The sequence below is a fragment of the Rissa tridactyla genome, chromosome 16, assembly GCF_028500815.1.
Source record: "Rissa tridactyla isolate bRisTri1 chromosome 16, bRisTri1.patW.cur.20221130, whole genome shotgun sequence".
Classification (NCBI taxonomy): domain Eukaryota; kingdom Metazoa; phylum Chordata; class Aves; order Charadriiformes; family Laridae; genus Rissa; species Rissa tridactyla.
Window position 1 is genome coordinate 4,809,736 of NC_071481.1, and position 24,112 is coordinate 4,833,847.

At 42.1% G+C, this 24,112-nt stretch overlaps 1 protein-coding gene across 5 annotated transcripts in view; it reads left to right on the top strand.

Annotated features, from left to right (window-relative positions):
* Positions 1-7,257: 7,257 nt before the first annotated feature.
* Positions 7,258-24,112, top strand: part of CLSTN1 (calsyntenin 1) — a 51,041-nt gene continuing 34,186 nt past the window's right edge. For 3 of the 5 annotated variants that reach the window (XM_054222293.1, XM_054222296.1, XM_054222295.1), the window contains exon 1: positions 17,937-18,236. In XM_054222293.1, the coding sequence (XP_054078268.1) occupies positions 18,137-18,236 (100 nt within the window). In that variant the 5' untranslated portion in view covers positions 17,937-18,136. Of the gene's footprint in view, positions 7,283-17,936; positions 18,237-24,112 lie in introns of those variants that run through there. The other 2 variants (XM_054222298.1, XM_054222297.1) reach the window with 2 other exon arrangements.

Below are 24,112 nucleotides of genomic sequence, written 5' to 3' on the forward strand. Positions count from 1 at the left end.
AAAGTAAATGTTTTACCCCTGTTTGTTGGGGATTGATAAGAAATTTATTAAAATAAACCAGGAATAAGCCCCAAAATTGTTTAAATTTTGACCTGGTTGCCTAAGAGGCACTTTAATGTTAACTTTGGTGCAAAGGGGGGACAGCCCTTAAAGGGTTAATTTAAGGTGATATGTGTGTTTCTGGCTGCTGGCTGGGAATGAAGGGGCTGGGTTGTGGTGGCCTGTCCTTGTCAAGCTAACATGCATCCTCCATGTGTACCTATGGCATTTCTGAGCTGTTAAATCTTTTCAAGGAGAAGAGTGAAGTGTTTATGTGGTTTAATCTTTTCACTAAAAATGTAACTGTTGGGGGGAGGGAAAATACAGTTTTTTAATAGCTACTCTTGTTTCTTATTGATTTATTATATTGTTAAACCACCAAATGGAAAATACTTGCCTCACCTTTGTGGAAGACTTCCAGGTAGACCCCAAACTCGGAGTCTTGAGTAATATGTTGAGAAGGATATATTGAGAAATGGCAATGTGTTGTATAACAACATGATTTGGGATTCAGAGACTGGAGGAGGTGGAGTCTCTTGAGAATATTTGTGCTTGCTTTGTTACGGGTCCGCTCCCCTCCTCCCCACTGGTCATTTCTTAACTTTAAAACAGGGCTAGAAGATTTATAATAAAGAATTCGTATATAAATCAGGGAGAAAGTAGTGGACAAAGAGGGCTTTCCAATATTCCCCTTGAACTATATTTCTAAGTATTTATCTTCTTGCTATGAAAACTAAATCCCTATTACTACTGCGGAGCCTGGATTAGTAGGGAGGTAGAGAAACGTGCACAGAGTACATCCGCATGGTTGACATGTTTATTGTACGTGCACATTTCTCTAGCTTTACCTTTGTGCTTTTGGCTCTTCAAGCAAACTATTACTGATTAAAAATAAGAAATCTAATGTTTTAGAGGTCAAAGGTGGGTATGGATGTAAACTGAAATACATTTGTAAATAGAAAAGGCTGTGTAGACAAAACTACCAGCCAAATAGTGTTTAAGGCATTAAGTAAGGGAACATAAAAGCTCTAGAGTCATCTTCCAAAAAAGCACGCATCCTTTTGGTGGTCTTTTTGGGAGATGTGTTCCTTTAGATATTCGCAATGTGCTCTTGTACTTCTCTTACCAAGCTTATCATCTGCCTCTCCCAATATGCTGTGTTTTCCAGAGCTTAAAGAAAAGATTTAGAGCTGAATCTCATACTCCTCTCATCTCTCTCCAGATGGGTAGCAATTGCTGTAATTGTCGGTAGGTCATTGTGTCTGTGAGCATTGCCCCTTGTAAATGAAAATGAGATTCCACCATTCACATAGGCCTTTAGATTGATTCTCCCAGGTCCTAAAATAAAGCCTGGAGTAACAGAACATGTGATCTGGTGGCACAGCAACACTTTGGAAGGAGCTATTGCCCGGAAGAGGCCGTACCGCTAATAAATAAAATAAGCTCTTCGGATTTCTTGTTCCTTTTCCTATCTAAGGTAAGTAGTTACTATAAGTTGTTTCCTTCTCTTGGCTGTTCAGTGGCCTGTGTGAAAGTTTCTAATGCTTTACCATTAAATCTGTTTCAGTTTCATAAGGTCTACATTTCTAATTCACCATCAGCCTAAATAGTTCTGGTGAGGGCTAAAGATTAAGTGGCCCATGAAATTCAAAGACCCCGGTCACCTATCAAAGAGATCATCCTAAATAAGACTTGAGGGTCATATGTGGGATAAATGTCTGTAGCTATTGAGAATCTGTTACAAGAATGGAGCCATGACATGTCTAAAGTTATCAGTGTTTTATAATGCAAGAGGAAAAAATAATAAAGACCAGAAGCTGAAGGCTTTGAAACAAATATATATGAAAGACATACTGAGTGCCAGGGCACTGAGGGGAATGTATGAATTACTTTAAGATTAGTGCTTCAGTTTTCTTTTTGGTCTCTTGCTTCCTAAAGGACTGTGTGGCAGAGCTGACAGCAAACGAGGCTGCGGGGTGTTGGAGCCAGCAGAAGCCAACAGTGCAGTATGAACAGTTTCTGGAGGTTTAAGAAATCTTCAGTTGTATTCAGTCTCTACAAAAGAAAGAGTCCTTAGTGAGTAAGCGTCTCTTCCTCACTGTTACTCATCAGTAACGGAGTGTTCCAAAGATTAGTTGTTAATAAAGAGCTTTTAAGAAGCTTTGTTAAAATTGCAGAATAGTTGTTTTAGGTGCAAGAGGAGCAGGAGCACTAAAGTGTTGCACAGTTGCTGCCTTGGTGGGGTATTTGTTGAATGCAGTTGATATTTAAATTGACTGCAATGTGGTGTACATCTACCCTCAGCATCAGCCTGTTCAACACTCAAATGAAATTGGACCTGTGTGTTACCCAGGCCTGCAGTCAGTCTGTGGTGTATGCAAGGCAAATCCTCCCCTGTTCACAACATCAACAGGAAATATTTTTTTTTAATTTCTTTTAGGTTAAATGTTTTTACTTATTTAACTTCTGCTGCAGACTAGTGTAAAGGATTCTGTCAGGCCTGGATGAATTATTTCAACAAACTTAGGCAATAGGAATGGCCTTGCACAAAACTAGCTTTTAAAGGTGTTAAAATGTGTCAGGTTTTGGTAATCATGAGCCAGGCATAGTGCTGGTGGGACATACTTTTTTCCTGCAGCCTCTGGTGGAGCATGATCAGTTTGCTGTAGCGCTCACATCCTGCAGATTTTGTATCCTGTAGATCCTGTGACTTCTTCAGAGCGGCAGTAAATAGGTCACTGGATTGCTGTGGCTCTTCAGATCTGCCAGAGACTTGCTGGGTGTAAATACAGCAAGTCTCTACAGAGACTTTGCACTACAGTTTCCATTAAACCTCTTCTTGTTACTGATGATTTTCACAGTTGTACACATAGAAAAGTGGTATATACAGGGAGGAGCATTGTTGTTAGTTACCCGGATAAGAGAGGAGCTTGAATCTATTCCCTGTCTGACTGTATTAGTTTCCCATACAAAGACAGAAAAGAAATCACCTACTATCTTCTGAGCCCTGCTTTCGTTTTCTTTGCAGCTGATTTGCCGTAAGCAGAATTCCTGCAGTATGTTATAAACAACCTGGCTAGTTTCCTTTGTAGCCTCAAGCAGTTCAATTTTGGGGATTGTTTATTTTGGAAAAGAGAAAAAATTTTTTTTGAAGCTTTATAACCTGGCCTGCTTACAAGCTGCCTCATGTATCAGCATGAAATACTTACATGCACAGAGCTTTTTGCTGTCTTGACATTTTCCAGGTTAACTCTCCTTGCTACTAAATGCTAATCTGTGACCAGAGGCCTGTGAAACTCAGAAAATAAACTTGCAGCCTTTGTTTAACAATTACAGTACTAACTCCCAACCCAGGTGTGCGCTGATACATCTATACTTTTTTTTAGTTTTTTCACTTCAAGCAATTATTGCTGCCCTGTTCTGATGCAGTTCCAAAGCCAGCAGTCCCTACAGGCTCAGAAGATGATCCTGCCTGTACGCTTGGTGGGGGCAGCTGGAGACACTCAGTTCATAGCCAGCAGGCTCTCCCCATGTGTTGTGTGTGTCATTGCTACACAGCATCTGAGCTCTTTGCACACCCCCAGAGAAAAAGGCCCTTTACCCAGTCTGTGAGTAACACAGGTGGTTAATAACTAATACTTCATGTTAACCTGTTACTTTAAGTTGGTTGAGCTGAATCCTAAGGTTACATCTGTGTTCTGAGTTGAGACTCTTACAATATTAGGGATCCACGTAGCTAGATTTATGTTTGAATATGTATTTAATAATGTTCTTGGCTTGACTGTTAGGGTCTTAGGCCCAAGCGAAGAGTTAATTCCCTATCTTTTACTTGCAATGCACACCACTTTTCTATAGCTAACAAATTTTGGAAGGCACAAATCAAGTTATTCAAGCATGAAGAGTTTGGTGTTTACACTGTAGTCCCCATGCCACATAAAACTCCCATCTTGCAGTGAGGTGAAAGTAATTTTACTACTCTTCTTAGCTAAAGCGTATGGCCGTAACTCAGTACTCTCCTGATGCTTGCAATATTCCAACCGATGTAAGAAACAAGGATGATTATTCTGAAAATATCTTTCCCCGAGTGAGGGGGATTTTGTGAAATGAGCATGGATAAGTATGGATCAAGGCTTGATGTAGAGATACACCAGAATAAGGATGTGGCTCCAAAACCTTGCTCTCTAGATGTTCTGCCTGTGGGGTTTTGTTTTAAGCTGCCACAAGAGCTCAGAAGTTGCTTTTGTTTCCTGCCCTTATTCTGTTCCTCCAGAGAAGCTAAATGCATTACGGTGGTCCCAGGCTGCAGAGCAACCTCTGACTGGAACTGAAATTGAGTTTAATGACAACTAGTTTGCAAACAAGAGCCCTGTGTTCAGCCTCGGCAGCAAGGGAGGATGTCCCTGGAAGCAGTCATTGTCTTTATAGCATAGGGTAAGACTATGATGGTCTCACTGCTTTGTCACTGATGGTTTGGGCATTTGGTTTTGGTTTTTTTTTTTTTTTTTTAAGGGATGGAAAGTTTTCCGTGTTTTCAGAGGAAGGATGCTGCTTCAGAAGAGAGCAGCTTTGGGTGTTTGTTATTATACACATACATTCGTCCCATGAAGCAGGGGAAGAAGCTTGTGTGGCTGCTAACTATGCACTGTAATCCATTTTCGGCTTTACTTGTGACCCCCTAATCAGGGTGCACAGTGTAAATTGCATTAAATGTGATTGGAATGGACAGTGGTAGCCAAGCATTTTCCTTCCGTCTTTTGTCAGGTACCTCAAGTGCCTGCAGCAGATGGACGTTAAACTATGTGTCCCCTCATTGATCACTGCATGGATGCCTGAAGTCTGTGCTTGGTTGCAGCTGCGCATGGAGTTTTGTCCTGCAAGTAGAGCACTTCACAGCACAGCCTGTGCTCTATGGTTTATTCTTTAATGCCTAGATTCTGCTAAATCTCTGGGGTGTGTGAGGAGGAAGATGGGGACAGGTCAGGAATGGATGAATTTCTATTGGTGGAAGTGTTAAGAAGAGGATTCTGCCTCACTGTTGTATTTTCGTAAGCTTCTTTGAGCCTGGAGAAAGATGGTAATTAAAGTGGACAGAATCTTAAGCTTTTGACTTGCCTCACCAGCAGCACCAGACTTCACAGTCTCCCTCTAAAAGGAGCTGTGCTGCGTGCTGGTTCTGTACCATGCTTAGCTGCTCCTACCATATGGGCGTACAGTACAGCCTTTTGTTTTAGTCTGGCTTCCACCTTGAGGTCACGGTCTTCTGAAACTAAATGGGACATTTGGGTTTATCCTAGGTACATGGTTGTTTGTACTTGCCTTTTTTTTTTTTTCTCTCTTGCAGCAAAGTCTAGATGTCAGGGGGTTGGAGCGGTGCAGGGAGTTAAATTAAATCTTTTCACTTTCAGTGCCATTGTCAAGAGGAGGAGGCAATACCTAAATAACCAAGTGTTCAGATTAACTACAAACAAGTAATAAACAGGAAAAGCTTTGCAAGGATTCTGCAAACACCAAAACCAGCAGAGCTCAGATATGTACCTGCTCTTGTAAATAGTAGACTAGCATGGTAACACTGCTGTGTATGCAAAGATTCACAGCTCGTATCCTTCTGTAGAGAACATCCTTTCCTCTGGCCTTAGAGGTTTAAATAGAGAATTTGTCAGAAAAAGCACTGTGGCTTAAGTACTAGTGAGATGGATCACAGATAATGAGGTGTTTGACTTAGTAAGATCCTAGACCTGGCAGTGCTCACAGCTTAAATTCAACACCTTGAGTTCAGCTCAGAGAGAAGGAATGTTAAATTCAACTGTCAGGTTGCTATAGAGCAAAGCCACAAAACCACCTCTGAAACACAAGTACTATTAGATAGACATCACTTAGGGATTGTAAGCAACATTTCATCAGCAGGATGGGGTAGTGACTTAGTTGAGCTTCAGCCACAATTAAATTGGTTCTGTAATTCTAAAATGACACATGCTGACGTCTTTGCAGGAGAGGCCGCGCTGCTTTTGTGATCTGATGGGATAGTGTGTTCTGCCATCTGGGTAGAAAGAAGAGTCATTTATGTTGTTTCTTTAGTCTCCTGTTTTGACAGAGTGCAGAGAGTTGGTTCCTGTCTGGACCTGAATAAATCTTTCCAAAGGTTGTTAGCACCGTTCTTGCTTAGAGCTACTAAAAAGAGAGAGGGACCAGTAAGGGGGAAAAGAGAGAGATTAAAGGGGAAAACACAGTAGGCTATAAATGCGTTTTCCTCTGTGCTGGAGGATAAATAATACTTTATGCATGTGACAGAGATTCTGTGATTAAGGAGCTGTCAGGCAGAATGAGAGCGGGGAAGCAAAGGGAGCAGAGATGCTTGAGGGGAAAGGGTATGATGGTGTTCTAATGCTGAACTCTCTTGTGCATATCTAGTGTATGATGTGTGGCTTTGTGTGCCTTTCATTGGAAAAAAAAATAGGGCTATTCTACAGATATTTAGGGTCTTTTTCTCCTTCATTGCTCAAGTATCTTTTCTGTCTGGGATGGCTCACTGGTTACTAGTGACATTACTTTAGAAAATGGTCGAAAACTCTTACCTACGCTACTGCTTCAGGGTGTAGGATTAGGGCTGTAGAATGCCATGTGATAATCTTGTACATAAAGCATGGCTTCAACAAATAGAAGAGACTAGCTCCTGTGCATATTGCTCTGTTTGAGGACTCCTCAGTCATTGCAGAACCTCTGTAATTTTAGCTGTCATCGTACCCCTCCTGTTCAAATTGGCAAAAAACGGGCACTCAGACTGATTTTTAGATCAGGTCAATAAATACTTGACCTATCCTAAGTTGTGTTTTAATACAATGTTACATAGACACTGGTCATTCCCAGAGGCTCTTCCTAGGGCTGCACGAAGCGGCCTGTGTAAGCCGAGCTCCAGACAGGATGATACGCCTGTCTCATCTCATAAGCTTTTTACTTACACTCAACGGGCAATGTATCATTGAAGCAGCAATAAACACAGAGAAACGTGTGCTGTTAGAACGCTGTACAAAGCGCTGTGCTTCAGTCATTTAACACAACACGGGATTTACAGCCCCCTCCCCCCCGCTTCCTTTGCAGAAGACAGTGTGTCATTCCACTTCTTCAGCTGGTCCATGTTTGACTGACACAGAAGAAGAGTGGATAGACCAGAAAGAGAAAACGTAAGAAGTCTTACATCAGAGGCTCGTCCATACTGAAAACAGGAGAAACCCTGAAATGTTAAAAGGTACAGGTGGAATGGAGATTCATGGCTGCTGAATGTCTGTCTAGGTAGTAGGATGGTCCTTGAGATCACGTTGGGTCCAGCAGAAGCTGATCCCACAGAAGAAGTGGGCACATAACCTTTACAAAAGAACTCGCTAGAAATGTTTTATCTTCCTTCACTGGGGAGAGGAAAACATGGAGTTAATCTAACAGATACATTAAAGCAGCACATGTTGGGATGGGGTAATTATTTGAAATCACTCAGATTCACTTACGTGTGTTAGGTTGGTTGGGGGCAGGGGAACATCCTTGCCTTCGTGCTGAGTACAAACCATGGCGATGTTGGTTCTGCTGGGTACATGAGCCTTAGCTCTGAGTGTGTATTTGTTTCCTGCTCTGTTAAGACGATACAGCTCTTTGCTGGCTCCCTTTTAAGGTTAATGTGTTCATAACACCTGTTCAGCCTCTACGAAAGCCTCTGAATTGAATTCTGCTGGTTTCCTGCTGGTGGTAGGTCAGTGGCTGAGTCAGTGGTAGAAACAAACATCTGTTTATCTTCAGTACGTTCCCAGAAGAGTATTCCACTACTTTAACACAACCTTCCCACCCCAAGAGAGTCTGCTGTCAGTGTTTAACCTCCTTTTTATTGCAGAGTAGCAATGGAAAGCAGCATCTAGCTTTAAAAACAGCAGACAGATGTGTCCTTGTAGGGAGAATGTCTGCCTTGGAGCTCCCCACAGGGAGGCAATCGGCCCCTGCTGTTGGCAAGGAGCTCTGGCTCCCTCGGCAGCGTTAATCACGGCTGACTGTTCCTCTTAATCCTCTGATCCCTTCCATACGGACGTGAACACAAGCGTTGCATTTGCGTGTTATGCTCCTCTTCCCTGAAAATAGGGCTGGCTCTGTGGCTTGCAGCAGGCAGCGATTAGATGGGTGGGTGATCAAAACATGATTAGCAAATCTGCAATTAGAGTGAAGGTCAGCAGGGCAGTGGCTTACTGCAAGGAAGGGTTACAACTGGTATCTGTCAGAATAGAAATAAATATGTAACAAAGGATTTAGCAGCACTTGTCTGATGAGACTGTGACTTAAATAGCCAAGGCACTGCTAGGAAGAAGCTAGGAGCACTGGAATTTTAGAGAAAGATATAATAATAAAAAAAGAGTGAAAAGGGGCTTTCCTCCTGGACCAGATAATTTTGAAAGGGACTTCTTAAAGCACTAGAGATAGCTTATATAGCTAAAACACGGCCTCAGAAATTGGGATGTCTGCATCAATTCTGAATTTTGCCCCAGACACTTTTTGTGACTGATATACAAGAATTCATCATTTTCTTCAGCAGACAGTAAAGGTATTGACCATGCCTTGCAGAGGTTTGTGAAGTTTTTAATATATCAATGTGTGAAATGCTTTGAGACTATGTGGAAAATGTCTAGGAAACCTGCAGACTGTTATTGCCAGATGTGATGAATTTGACCAGGGCAGGAGTGGCGAGGAGTTCAGGTCAGATACTACAAGTAGAACAAGAACAACAGTTTGCTTGAAGCCAATTGCAAGACAAACAGCATGTTTTTAGCTTATTTTTGTTGTCTTAAAAAAACCTATGCGGTGTAGAAAGTATGGCAACTAGAACTCTGTCTCAGAAGAACTGTTTAGTAAAATTGATCCCATTTTTCCACATCTAAATAATAGTGTTCACATCAGCTTCAGAGACAGCAAGGTTGGGCCCATTTGCAGCACCATGCAGTTCCCTGTTTTCTTGAGAGTACGAAGCACTTGTGTGTAATGATATGAAATCTAATTTTGCATGATGAATATTCAAATTACACCTGCAAGATCCAGGGAGATCTGGGAAACTTACAACCCATGGTCCAGATCCTGGCAGTCCATTCACTGATACCAACTAATTTAGCTGGGATCTGTGCAAACAGAGGGGCTTGTTCTTAGGACGCTGGCTGCAGCGTGGGCACCTACTCTGCTGTCCCACTGAGCATCCATTCTGCAGAAGAATGAATTGCATGGGCAATAAAAAGCATTTACTCTAAATGCTTTCTGTATAGACAGTTAGTGAACACAGTGACCTTTATTTACTTGTTTTTAAGGCCATTATTAAAAGATGTACGTGGGCAAATGTTTAAAAATGCCCTGTTTTTAAAAGGCTGAGCTCTGTGGAAAATATGGACGTTGTGGGGTGAAGAAGAAAAATGAATTCTGACCCTCTGTCTTTTGATCTGGTTTTTGAGGCTCTCAGTTGCTGCAGGATAGTTTTATTTCATTTACCTATGAACAGCCTACAATTAACCCTAACAGGCTCCGTTCCAGTGTCTTTCATAAAGTAGTTTCTATGCTGACCTTTCTTCCAGTCCCTCATGAGGACGTCAATAGAATGAGTTTTGACCATGGGAAGACCAGTGCTGATTTTCTGTCCTGTAGTGGTGTTGTGCCACCTTGGCTTTGTTATTATTAGATTTGGTCTGCTAAAAGCACTCAAAGGAGAAGAGGAGACACGAATTTTCTTTTCTCATGTGAATGTGGTAGCATAGTAGTATAACTTCGGCTTCCTAAACTGGTTACAAGGATTGGAAAGGAGTAATACTGAAGAAAGAATCAAATATTGAATAATTTGGTTTTTTCTGGTATTCTGCTGTTCCCAGCTCTCCATGCCCTACGTCAGTTCTAAAGCTGCTTCAAGCACAAGTCTGAAGACTAAACATTTGATGCAGATGAGTGATTGCTCTAAGAAGTGTTACACGTTTTCAGGAAAAAAAAAAATCTACGTTTAGGCAGAAAAGAAAAAAGCAGCTTTGCAGTCTTTATCCTTGTAACTTTTGTTAATACAGTTTAATAATGAGGCCACGAATATCAGGAAAAAAAGTTAAACATGACAGCTTTCTTCTAGGCTGTACTGTTAGGAGTTTACAATCTTTACTCAAAATGTATTCTCAAGAAAATACAGATAAATCTGGACATTGACTGAAAGTCAATGAACAGACAAGTAGAGATCACGATAACATGTTTGTGCTTTTGTGTAATATTCTTGGCTCTGAATATTTCTTATTGCATAGGGTATTTAAAGTAGTATCAGACTTTGTGTTTCTCAAGATTTGTTTGGAAATTGGAATTGTTCATGATATATATTGTCATTTAATAGCAGGGAATTTATAAATGCTGCCTTTTTAATGAAAATAATAATACTCTGAATTTCTAGAGAGGCTTTCATCCTAGGATCTTAAAGTACTTTAAAAACAGCTAATGAAGTCTTACTACCTCCTTGTGGAATAGACAAGTTGCATTCAATTGAGAGGATAAATGAGGCATAGAGAGATTAAGGGACTTGTCTGTGGATAGAATGTCAGTGGCGTCATCAGGAAGAGAACATAGCGGCCCTGTCCTGTCTCAAACCTTACCTTTGCAAATACTTAGGGCAAGAGCTCTGTGCTGTCTGAATAGGGTCCATACAACTGGCACCTAAGATCAGTTTTGGGAGGTTGTTGTGATTTTTGGACTGTATAGGAAATAATAAAAAAAACTGTCTTCAGAAAGCCCTTAGATAATTTTGGTCTACTAGTCAACCATTCAAAATAAAAAATATTCCAGATGGTGTTTTCAGGAAAGGCAGAACAAGGCTTTTCAACGCTAGTATTTGCCTGCTGAGGTTTTATTTCTCCTCTTTCCCAAGGGACCTGACAGCAGTGCAGTACAGTCAGGAGGAATTCCCAGTAATGGAGCCAGGCACAGTTAATGGTGATTTGCCATCATAAACAAGCCTCACTGGTAAAACTTGTACCAGATAGCAGTAAGGAATGACCTGCTGTCTCTGGAAGGAGCGAGTGACATTGATTTTATGGGTGACACCCCCTGTCCTGCAGCCAGACCCACTGCAGATCTGGACATGAGGGATGTGGGAGCTGAGCGCTGAACAACCTTCTACTAAATTTCTACCCTGTTGCAGGAAGACGTAATATTTTGTTCCTCCTTCTTCTTTCCCAAACAAGCATTTAGAGAAGGAAACTGCTGGATAGCTTTTTTTTCCATAGCGGGGCGTTTTTAGCCATAGCAGTGTACGAGACCTAGTGGAGATTCAGGTAGGTTTTTAGAGAAAACTGTAGGGAAAGAGTAACTTGTTTTCAGAGGAACAAGAATTTGTCCTGGAGGGGAAAAAAAAAAGTATCTTTGAGGTGTCCGTAGAGTATATCCATACCTACTTAGTTTAGTCAAATCTACCCACTTTACCTTTTGTTTGTGGTGTTCCTTAATTCCTCTCTGGAATATCTGCTAAGTGTTTATTTGTGGGTGATCTGTGCAATTTTAAACCATCTTGGTTTACTCTTTGTAACTTTTTTTTTTTCCTGAATATCATTGAGTTTCATGGCTGTCAGTGGGAGAGGAAAGATCTTGGTGGCAGCGAGCCTCTGAGCAGCAGCGATGACGTTGCTGGAAGCGCTGTGTGTGGCAGTACAAGCACAGTCCGTAGGGCCCTGCTGCTTCAGACGGGGATTATAATGCTGGATACACAACTGGAGGCTTGTAATTTGGTTTTCCTTTCAGAAGCCTCTGAGATAGACTGCAGCCCAACCGGAGAGCATCTGCTTTTCTTTTTGCTGTAGAACACTGCTGGAACGTCTCTGTATAAGCTCACGTTGCTTGATTTTATTAATATGTAATAATTTGGCTCCTTTTACCTACAGAAAACTACTTATATGAGTAAAATGCAAGAATATTGTCTAACGAAAGGGGAAAATAAAGAGTATAATTGTGTTAATTATCAGAATACTAGACGTGTGATTAATATGCCACAGGAACAAAGAGCAAATGTACTAATAGCACATAATTGGACTTAAACTACACCCTTGGTAGAAGTCTCTGCAATGGAACTGTTGTGTTTGTGCTCCTTTTCAAATTAGCAATAAGGAATAAATTAACATCCATTTTCTTGCCCGCACAAAGACGGAATCATATTGTGGGGCAGGGTAATGAATTCAGAGAATGCCTTTACATTCCCATATGGCTCTTGGGGAGCGGAATACTCATGCACATGGCTCTTCTGCCTTGCAGGAAGGCAGGCAGAGAGGAGAGGAAAACATCATTGTAGGACCAGATGTTCGCTGAATACCATGATCCTAAAGAATACAAAAAAAAAAAAAAAAAATCTGTAAGATGAGTAATTTAAATGCTGTCACCAGTACCTGGTGCAAATATTTGAGTTCGTTTATCCAGCCATGCTTTTATATGTGGTATGTTACTGTATTATGTTGTAAGTTAAGGAAATAGGTAGGGGTAGGAGCTGACCCAAAGGGACATCTGTGATAGAACTGGAAAGAAAACCCGTAATTGTTCACTCTCTTTTTTTTTTTCTTTTTTTTTCCTCTCCCCTGTTCCCCACAGCATAAATCACTAGTTCAGTTTTCTATATAAATCAGGGAGTTAAAGCAGTTGTTAATGTGGGCATAGCCCATTATGCTGCTCTTCGGAACAGGTTAGTACAGTACATGCAGAAACAGCGTAGAACTACCAGAGTCCTTGGGGTTTTTTTTTGACACGTGTTGTAGAAAGGCTCAGCCAGAGCACCTGACTGTAATTCTTGTTTTATTGAGTTAGAGCATGATTAGTAAAATAACTTATTCCTGATGCTGTTTCACTTTCTGTACTCTCTCACTCTTTGTCTTTAGTGGTGTCTTACTAAGCTTTACAAATAATTTATTTAATGCGCTTCAGAGGCCATGGTGGTTTCAGGGACTTAGGGGAGACCTCAGTACCCCTCCAAGTAAGGAAATAAATTTTTAAGAACCAGGTCCAGTTTCATTCAGACTCCACTTCTATTTATATAACACAGTTTAAAATAACCATTGTGGTATTAGATGCAAAGACTTACTTAATAAAGCCTAAATTTTATTGTAAGTCAGTCAAGTATTGCTTTTTAGCATGCACTTGAAAGCCAGTTTGTTCAAGGTATTTCAAGGTATTACGGTATTTCTTAATTCAAGGTATTTCAAGGTATTGCAGTACTTATTAATTTTACCTACCCTCTTTGTGCACCGCTTTCCTAAATATGCAAATGAAAACTTAGGAATTCTGTCTTATTCAATTGTAATGCACCTGTCATCACAATATCGAGACACCTGCCTTTTTACTTCACAGAAGTATTGTGCGAGTGCATTAATTAACGCTTGTAAAATGCTTGGAGATCCTAGGATGGAAGGTGCTAATGAGTTGTAAAATATTATAATGATGTTGCCGAATATTCAGTCTTTCTCTTTGTAAGGAAAGACTTGCATCTTCCCTTCATTGCTTTTTATGTTTCTAGATGTGTATTTTGCAATAGAAGGTAAGTCTAAACAGGAAAAAAAGGATTAAACAAGGTAGAATGATTGCTAATGCCGCTAGTTTTCTTGTGAGGAAGCGAGTTGGTTTTATGTACTTCTTTGCTTGTTGAATTTTCTTTTTGTCTCTCTGATGAACCCATACTTCAATGGCTTGTTGAGAATTCTCTGAACGTTCAGAAATGTCAGGGGAGAAGATTTTCTTCTTCAGATTGCCAAGGCCTTCATTTGCATCCCCTAAATCAATTCTCACACATGATCAAAGCAGTTCTGGAAATTTTCGACTGTGGGGAAAACCAGTCCCCTAATTCTTTCTCCTCTAATATATACAGTCAGGTTCCAAAGCATTAAAAGAAAAATTTAAAAAATCTTCACCCACAGAATCTAAAAGCAAATGAATTTTCTTCTCTTTATGTTCAGAAGATTGCTACTCTGTATTTAGGGACAGCAAGGTTAGAAGCTGTAACAGGTCACCCAGGTATGTTTTCTCTTCAGGCTGGTGGGGCATTGCTGTAGTGTTTTGTTGTGGCGTTTTTCTTTTGAATGACCCAAAAGACGCCACTTCTGCCTGTTGCCTTACAAGAGTGTTCTGTCATTTCGTACATCTCACTGTGAAGAATTAACTTTTTATATTCACCTTGAAATATCTAAGCGTCATCATTGTTCATTCTTCCTGCTTGGCTTAGAGTGATAAAACCATATCGGAACCAAAAAATACTATTAATTCAAATTCCCAAAGTACTTTAGGTTTCTCCTGTTGCTTTCTCCAGTGGGAATGGGAGGAACTAGAGTGGAGCTGCAATACAGATTCTCAGAAACTGGTCTGCTGTTGCCTTCATCTAATATTTTGCTTGGCTGTGCATGCAACTCTCTCATGAGCTTAATTACGTTACTGCATAGTCTCTATGGCAATTGGTCCCCTTTCAGAAGTGGTTCCAGGCAGCCGTGATAAACCAAATGCTCAGTAGAGGAGACAAAGCTAGGTTCTGAGTTCTAACTTCCCATTAAAAGCAATCTTCACCTGGAAACAAACTACTATGCAGACATTAATTGTACTGAGATGAAAATAAGCCCACACTCAGTTCTAGCCTCTTTATTTAAAGACTGACCATTTTCTCAACCCAATTCTAGACTATTTGAAGTTTGGACCCTTTCCCCAGACCTCCCCTTTGAACAAGGGTCCAAGTCTAATATCGAGAACTAGTGGTGCATATTTGGCATGTATTCAAAATCACTTATGATCCTGAGCTCTAACAATCAGATCCAGATCTGCTATTGACTTAACTGAGCATGTCTCGCTTCTCTCTGTATTTATGGTATGCACTGGCTTCTTTTAAGTAGCGAGCAAAAGTACTCATTTTTACCCTATCACCTTATCTTTTAGTTTCTGGCTGCTCAGCTTCATTCCGACAAGTGCAATAAATGTGTCCTCCTGGGTCCTTGCAAGCTGGGCATTGGTCACACTGCATTTCAAGGACATCAGTGTGATAGTTTTTCAGCTGCAACAGAAAACATGTTCTGCCAGGAGCCATTGGTTCCAGTTTTGTTGCTTACTAATAAAATAAAAATCAATGGTTTTTTTGGAGCTTGAGAAGCAGGTCAGAGGGTAGGAGTGAGATAGGTGGTAAAAATGAGGGTGCTGAAGTTAGTTCTCCAAGTTTCTCTGAAATAATGGCATGTGGCATTTCAGAGAAAGTGAGAATCTCTGTCAGCTTGTGAAATGCAGTTACCTCTGGCAAACAGCACAGTTATTGTTTAACAGCAAATTGGGCTGGTGCACAGCAGGTCTCACACTGGCCAATTTAAAGCAAATTTAGTTCTGTGAACAAAATTTGAGAGGATGTTGTATTTGCCATGCTTCTAGGGTAAGTGCCAATGGAACATCAGTGGTGATATGAATCAGAATTTCATTTTGCCGTCTCCACCACCAGCAGAGTACCCCTGTGTCTGTATCCTCAACCACTCTACTGCCAGTTCAAACCACTTAGTCACCTAACTAAACAAAATCATCTAACTGATCTCAAAATACGGACTAAAGAATTATTGGCTTTACTGAATCAGTGCCTTAGTCACCACTGAGTCGGAGGAGTTTTGCTTAGAGAGTGAAATGCAATCAGTGCATTCCATCCTTGGAAGTTTCCCAGTTTCATCATGACTGATTCAGCTGATTAATTAATCTGGTGCTGGTAGTGTCATTGTGTGATAAATAAGGTTTACCTGGACATAGCATTTCTTCTCTTAAAAATGTCTCTCCTTCCTAATTCTGCAGAATCAGAATCATTTAAACGAGTCCTGATGGTCTTACTGTGGTTGATGGCAGTGCGCTTTCCTCTGCTACAATGCATGATGTAGCCCAAGTGGACTGCAGAGCAAATTCTGTTCTTTAAACTGTCTTTTGTGCCACACCTAATGAACCGAGGTTGTTCTCCAGTTTAAAGGTAATAATAATTTATTTTACAGAAAACGTTTTAGAGTGTGTGGGTATCTTTGCATGCCAGCTGCCCACTGATTTACAAGCCCTCCTCAGATCCTTCTATATTGACATTCAAGTTCTGTACGTTGTTACTAATCAAAGTCCAGTATTTGAGCAAATAGATTTGTGTTATATCACGTATTCCTCAATGGGCAATCATCTTTTAACTGATGGCATCTTGCCTTGCAAACCTTTAATAACAGGGTGGTTCCTACTCATGCGTTAAGTTAGTAAGAGGAGTTGGAGAGTCATAGTGAGCCGGACAGTCCTTCTACTCTCCATACAAAAGAAAAATACATAATGTAGCATACTGTCAGCTGAAGCTGCGTTGGCAGAATGTAAAGACTCAGCTATCTGGCAACAGATGGGCTACAGGCTTCTTCTGACATGATCTGCCATCCAGCATATGTTAGACAGGCTGAGAAATCAAGGGGTTTTAGACTTGAGGCTTTAGCTTTATTTAAAAAAAGAAAGATGTCTTAGCTGTTGACAGAGCAGGTGGCCTCCAGCACACAGTCAATGAATTAAGTGTGGACTAACTTGGTTGCCTGGTTGAGGGGTGGCTCCACAGCACAGGACAGTGACTTGGGGCGGTGTTCGTTGTGTCAGACTGCAGTGTATTTCTCTTCGCACTCCTTTTCCGCTCTGCACACGCTCGCATTAGCAAAATGCAGCAAGTAAAGGTGGTTGCTTTTGAGGATGGAAGAAGCCGTTTTGAAGCTTGCCTTTGAATATCCAAATGCACGGGCTCACTGCGGGCCACATTCTGGCAATTTCCCGAGCCCTTGGTGACTACCCATGGGCAGTGAGTAGGGTGGTCCCTCACCTTTGGTTCTCTGGTCCCCCATCTCCACCCTGGGGAGGCTGGCGCCCTGTAGGCGAGGGGACAGGACGGGGCTTGCCTGGGAGGGAGGGGGAGGCTTTCCCAGAACAGATCAATCTTGGTATTTAAATCGCATAGTGTTTTTAAAATAAAGAAATACCGCGTCTCTGGGATCTTGAACATTCTGGACTTTATTTTTATTTCACTGTGGGAGTGAAATGGCTAATAGGTACAAAGCATGAGTAGTCATGTCTAATTATAAAATAAGTTGGTTGCATTTTAGTTGTCCAAACTCTGATCGTGGTTATTTTTTTTTCTTCTGTTGAAGTGTTTTCTAATTGAAATTTTTGACCAAAGAGCAAATAACTTTTCTGTCACAGGACAGGTTTCATGCAACTTAATTGTTCCTAGGAAATGTCTTGATTTAGATAATACTTGTGCATCCTCCTTCTGTGCCAGGCTTGCTGTCTTTGGCATCACTGTTGAGTTAGGTTAAAAACCAGCTTTTTGCCTTTTCCCTGAGATGTGTGAGTGTTAAGGTGAAAGCATTTAAAGTGCTTTACGTGGCTTTTAACTCTTTTTAAAATGTTGGGGGTTTAATCAGCCTTTGCTTAAATCACCTGTGTGAGGCCCTGGTGGGGCATCAGCTCAGCCCCAATTACCAACTGACCGCAGCTGCAGCAACGCAGGTGGGCACAGAAAACCGAAAGAAAACAAAAAATACCCCCAAAAAAACCTCAAAACAAAACAAACCCCAAACCAACAATCCCCACCATGCCCCGGCACAACCCATCCCACCGCTTGGGTCGGAGGTGGAGATGCCGCTGGTGCCGTGCCGCAGTGCCCGGCGTCTCTGTCGCCGACATGCTGCAGTTCTGTCGCCGACGGGCTGCAGAGAGGTGGTGATCCCCCCCCGCCCCGCCGCGCAGATGGGCTCTCCCGCACCCCCCTTCACCTCCCCCCCGCACCCGTGGTTCGCTCCCTCCCTCGCTCCCCGGCGCGGGGGGACGGGCCGCGCTCGCCGCCGCCATTTTAGGTACCGCCGGCGGGGGAGGGCGGAGAGGGGAGGAGGGGAGAAAAGGCTGAGCGGAGTCGGGGAAGCGCAGCGCTTCTCCTCCCTCCTCCTCCTCCTCTTCCTCCTCCTCCTCGGGGCCGAGCCGAGCCCTCCGTCCGGCGCAGAGCGGAGCCCGGACCAGCGGGGGCGCCACAGCCGCCCCGCCAGCCGGGGCTGCGCGCTGCCCCGCACCGGTCCGCGCTGCCATGCCGTCGCGCCGTCCGGGCATGCCGAGCTCACTGCCGGCCCCCGCCTCCTGCCTGCTCCTCGCCGCGCTGCTCTGCGGAGGAGCAGCAGCCGCTCGAGGTAAACAGAGCCTGGGCGGGTGGGGGAGGCTACCCGGCACTGGAGGGGAAGGGGAGAGCGGCAGGTCCATGGCCGCCCCCCCGCATCTTCGGCTCCCGGGCGCCCTGTGGGGTTGTGCCTCAGGCGGGGGGAGCTGCTGGGCGGGGGGGATGGTGTCCTTGGCTGCCTTCGTCCTTCGGAGGGGGGAGGGAGGGCGGAGGAGGACATCTCGTCGGGAGGGGAGGAGGGCGCTGGCCGTCCTTCCCTGGGGCTAGCTGAGGTGACCCCGCGGCGGCCGCTGCACCTGCGTCGCCGCGGGGAGGAAAGGGGGGGCGGCGGCGGCTGGCCCTCCCCGCTCACCTGCGCCGGGCTGCCGTGTCCCCCGTCCCCGAGACCCTGCTACCCCCAAGGTCGGTCCCCTCAGCTCTGCGGCCCGGCGGCGGGTGTCGGCGGCCCGCCCGTTGCATAACCGCTCCCTTCCTCAGGCGCCGGCCCGGGCTGCGGCCGCCGTGCCCGAGGCGGGCTGAGGGTCCTCACTTGTTGCGGGGGAAGGTTCCGCTGGGCGAAACGCGGCGAGACCCGCCGCCTGCCCGGCCCGGCTCGGAACGGGCTGCCCGAGGCCAGCGCCGCTCTCCTCAGGGCTCGGGAAGGGCCGCCGCGTCGGGGGTGTGGGATCGCGGGGGAGCCCCGATGACCAGCGGATCGGGGAGGGGAAATAAAGTACCTCGGAGGGGCCCTGGGCAGCCTGGCCTTCGGGCCGAGGTGAAGAATACTCGTTTGGTCGTTTGCGAGAACGGACAGCTTCGCTAAACCTTAAGCGGTACGGCGTTTATAAACGTTGGCCTTGTGGCTATTGATTGATCTTGTGGAGTAAAAGCATACGCATTGCAGGTCTCCTCCTGAGCAGATTTCAGTAAGAGGCTTGCGAAGGCTTCATTACCTGAAGGTTACCCCTTGAATTGAGGATGCCATTTCTGCAAAATTCAGCTGATCGTATGATGAGATTTGAGATCGAGCATTTAATTTGTATGTAGATTAGAAGCATGGCTTTTAAAATGGCTTGCAAATGCATTGAAGGAAAGTTCTTGATCTTAAACAAAACCAACTCATTAAGGACACATCTTGCTGCAATTTCCCTACATAGGATCAAGAAGCTGCTGCTCTAATGTCATCTGCCAGCTGTTTAGATAGTGGCCATAATTTACCTGTGTAAGATCTTTTAGGTATAACCTATTCACTAGTATTCTTGGAACCATTAAATGTAATGCTTACTGCACCGGTAGAAAAGCACAGTTTCATTGAATTGCTAGGCTTTTCCACCATTTGAAATTATGAATAAAATGTAAGATCAGAAAACATTTGCAAAGAAAGCTAATATGTTCTTGGAAGCAAATGGCAAATTTAGATGGCGTTACACAGGACAGCTCTGTTAGTCGGCTCTTCTGCAGTTTGTTCAAGGCTGTACTTGTTCTCAGTCTAATCTGCAGAGCTGCTGGACTGCAGGTCCTGATCTGTTAAACTTCATCACACGTAACTGAGTTACAGGATGGGCTCTGGTTTGGTTTAGTGGCTGCAGTTGCCTGAGTCCTCACGTTTTGGCTGCTCTAGGTAGGCCTGTTAATAGATGTATGCATTTAAGGACAAATAAATCTGGAGAACACCTGGAAAGCTGCTAGGGCAACTCACTTTCATTTTCCCATTAGGAGAAGCATTTGTTTGGAAGCATTTATGGTAAACTTTCACTTCTATGCTGTATTGTCAGTTCCATTTTTTTCAAGTACAGCTTCATTTTTTTTTTTTAATCTGTGACTTTAAGTTACTGAGGTCACTAAGATTTATTGTAAGTGGTGAAAAGCGAATTGTGCTTGGTTCAATAATGTGCAGAAAAGGACTGGAAAGGCTACACCAGAGTGGTGAGTTCCACTCTCCAGTCCTGCATATTCCCGTGGTTGGAATGGAAGTGAATTCTGCTTTTTTTTCTGATGATGAAAAGAAGTAGAAATAGCTTTTGGGGGATGTGATCTCACACAAAGGTAGGTGTGAGCTAGCTGACCTGCCATCTTCCCTGTGGTTATTTTAAGGGGTGCAAAGTGTGGTTTCAGGTTCTAGAGAGGCATATTCTTGTCTAAACTCTTAATTTAACTGAATTTATCTTGTAATAGGTCAAGTTCACCAATATCTCTAAGCTTGTTGGACTAATGTTGCAGTGGAAAAGAAGTAGGTAGCAGTTCAAATAGAGCTTATCAAAGTGAAGCAATTGGATATTTATCAAGAGAGCTGAATGGGGAGTGGGATGGAGTGACTTTTCAGACGAGAAGGCAGCGCATCTAATGGCTGCTTCTTCCATAGTTACTGACTGGGCAGAACAATATACCTCTGTTGCCTTGGGCCCCTTCCAACTTATTGTTATATAGGAAGGGTATTGATCAAAATAATATAATTTTGAGGAAGCTTTGCTGATCTGTGATTATTTCAGGAAGTTATGTGGTGCTGTGAATGTCTTCTATCCAAACCACAAACCACTTTCTCCCTACCACGGTCTTAGTGCAGATGTTTCTTTGACACGGGAGTAACCTCTATAATATAGGGCTGCTGGTTAGGTTCCTATCGCCTTTTTAGAGGCAAGAAAATTTAAGACTACCCCAAAGCATTATGAAGAGACAATTTGGCTATTTGTGGAGGCTGTTTGGTTTTTTTTCCTCTTTAAGGATTTATGAAAGAAGAGACTACTGAGAAGAGATAGAATTAACCAGTGCTAGACCTTTTTATGATGTGTAACGCTTGGGAAAACATAATATATAGCCGCCAGTTCATGCAAACAATTTTAATCTCTTTTTCTGTATATATTACATAAAATAATACACTGCTCTGGAAATTGAAATGGAGGAGAGATAGTCTGGGCAAGCATGGTTTACTTTGTGTGCTTGGAATACTATTGTGCCAGTTGCCTTCTCCCATATTATTAGACTGCAGGTTGTGCTGTCTGTGCCAAGTTATCAGGAAAATTTATCAACTGAAACTTTTTTAGACTTGCAGATGTATCTTTGGTTGGAGGTCTTAATGCTTCTGCAGACTTGAAATTGCCAGTTTCAGATTATTGCATAGAGGTTTTTTTATGTAGAAGGACATAAGTTAGGCTCATGGACTTCTATTTCTCATGGAAGTTAGAAGGCTTGAAGTTAAACCCAGATCAGGCCACAGGATAGATAGCATAACATCTCATCTCAAACAGATTAAATTAGAATTGTGATATTCTGGATAAAGCAGCATTTGCTGCCATGAAAATCTAAATATCTGATAGCTTAGTGGCTTACAGCTATGAAATTGTTCTGCAGAGGAAAAAAAAACCTTCTGTAGTCATTGACATTTTCTGGAAAAGCACTTTTACCATTCCTCTGAGCCTTATCTCTCATTCTATTTAGTTGTATTCAGAGAAGTCTCTCTGAAATCTTGTTTATAATATTAAGGGACATACATCTTGTAGCATTATCATTATTGTCAAAGACAGAAGTGATACCTCAAAACATGGGAGAGTTCAGTAAGTGGGAAACCTTGGTCTTAAATAAAAATTGTTTTGCACTCTAAATTTATTTGATTCATACTGATTGACTCACATTGGTTTCAGTAGGGACTGAACCTCCTTAGGAGCCTTTAGAAGGGATTACTAGAAACCTCAGTGCCTTTGAAGAACTGTCTGTCAGTCCTTTGTTTATAGTATGAGGTCTCATCTCACTTGCTTTGTATTCAGATTGAAAACAAGTTGCTGCTACTGCTCCCAGTTGGTTTCCCTGTTTTTAAATGGCGTCAACAAGCAGAGCCAGAAGTGCCAGCTATACTGAGATAATGGTTGGTGTATTTGTAAATAAGATTCCCTTTCAAGGAGTGAGGTTTATAAATATGACAACAGTTAGAAAGTAAGCGATTTCCACTCTTGCGCTATAATTAGCAACGTTTAAGTGAATATTTATTAAATGGATGTTTACAGTTAGAGGGTTATGTTTTCTATTTCAGGGTTCTGGTTAGTTTAAAACATTTTAAATTTCACTTCAAAAATTAAGGATTTGTTGCCTTAATCCTTTTTAGGCTGTTTTGTGGTGGGATATTTTTGTTTTGCTGTTTTCCCTCCCAGGCTTTTATCCAAATTGAAATTTGGTCAGTATATCCTCTAAAGTATAAAAGTAAAGTCTTTGGCACTCTAAACTTCTGCTGCAATTGTAGTTAGTAAAAATTGCAACTAGTTTCTAATCAGTCATTTGCATGTACCTTAGTTTCAGGCTTATAGCAAATCTTTCATGTATCTTTGTACAAATAAAATCAGATTTAGGCAACTGGTTCAGCGTAGAACAGGAAGCTCTCTCTAAGTGGTGATAAACCACAGATTTTTCCTTAGGTAAAATATAATTTAATAAAAAGTGTTGAATTCCTACAGCCAGTAGTTTGAATATGATATTTGGAGAATTAATGTTAATTGTACAGGCTCAAACTACAGGCACCTGAAAATTTATGAACAGTCCTCCCAATGTGTGACAGTTGAGCTTCCACAGCACAAATGACAAGTGCTCCTTAACTGTGTCAGAGAATCCAAGATATATCTGAAATTATGGATGCATTTCAGCCATCTGATTTTCCTTCACCTAGGAACTGTAGAGGTGAATGTTAGTGGATGCCCATGCCCTTCCTTACTTAACCCCTCTCCTGGTGCAGATTAATCTCCCTATATTTTGGTAGTGCCTACAGTTTTCATGTCCCAGTAATGGAAATTGCAGTTTGACGTGGAAACCAAAAGTTCTATGCTATTGGAAAAACTCAGCATTTGAGCAGAACTTTTGTTCAGTTTTATCCCATTGTTTGTATCTGGTTATAAGACAACAATTTTTGATAAAATTCTAGGTATGAGAAGACCCAATTAAAGAAACAAACAAATCTTTTCTTTACCATTGATATATTTCAAGTTGTTTATATACAAAGTTAATCCTCACCCTTCTCTAAAAGAAAACAGGGGCACAGCTCTGAATTGCGGGCTGGTGAGTCTAGGGCAGGACCGGAACACACATTATAATCGGGCCACGCTGCACCCTTTTTATTAAACTTTGCTTTCAGGGTGGAGAAGGCATATTTTATTGTGTAGATCTTTACTTCTTGGCTGAGCTGTATTTTTCTGTGGTTATGTGCTGCACAAACTTGTTCTTCTAATGATATTGCTTGAAATTTTGTCAGAACAGTACTAAATTATGAATATTCGGGATAAGACGTGCTTTAGAGTTTTTATTGTCTCACTGAAAGGCATGCTTGTATTCTCTTACATCAAGAGGAAGACAATTAAACAAAAGCTGTACAGTCATCAAAATTTTTGTCAGACCTTCAGGACAGGAGTAAAGGACTGTTTACTCAGTTTGTTGTAGTTCCTTTGAATTGACAGAGAATATAATTCTCTTTTTATGCAATCTCTGGATTTTTCATGAAGTCTCAAAGGTGGATTTTAGAAATGAATATTTTATATTTATCTGCTGTCACTAGTACTTATTATTGAGTTCATTCAATGTGCTTTACTGTTTAATTCTTAAGAATTTGTTTCAACATAAATCATCTTGATCTAGTTCTAAAGAAACGTAGCATGGCTAAACAATGCTATATATTAGAAGTAGTTACCCAGAAGAAAAAAATATTTTCAGCTACAGGCCTTTTTGGTTGAGGTATGTCTAAGTCTTCAGTTATGTAGGTGCCAGATCCCATTTAAGTCAAATGAACTTCTAACCACTTGCAAGAAGATAACTGAAGTCCTCAGAAAGGACTTTGATAAGTACGTTTAATATGTTCACCTTCAAATATTAGAATTGAATTAATTCTGATTGTCCTAAGATTATCGCTTTTAACTGAAGTATCCGTGCTAGCCCTAA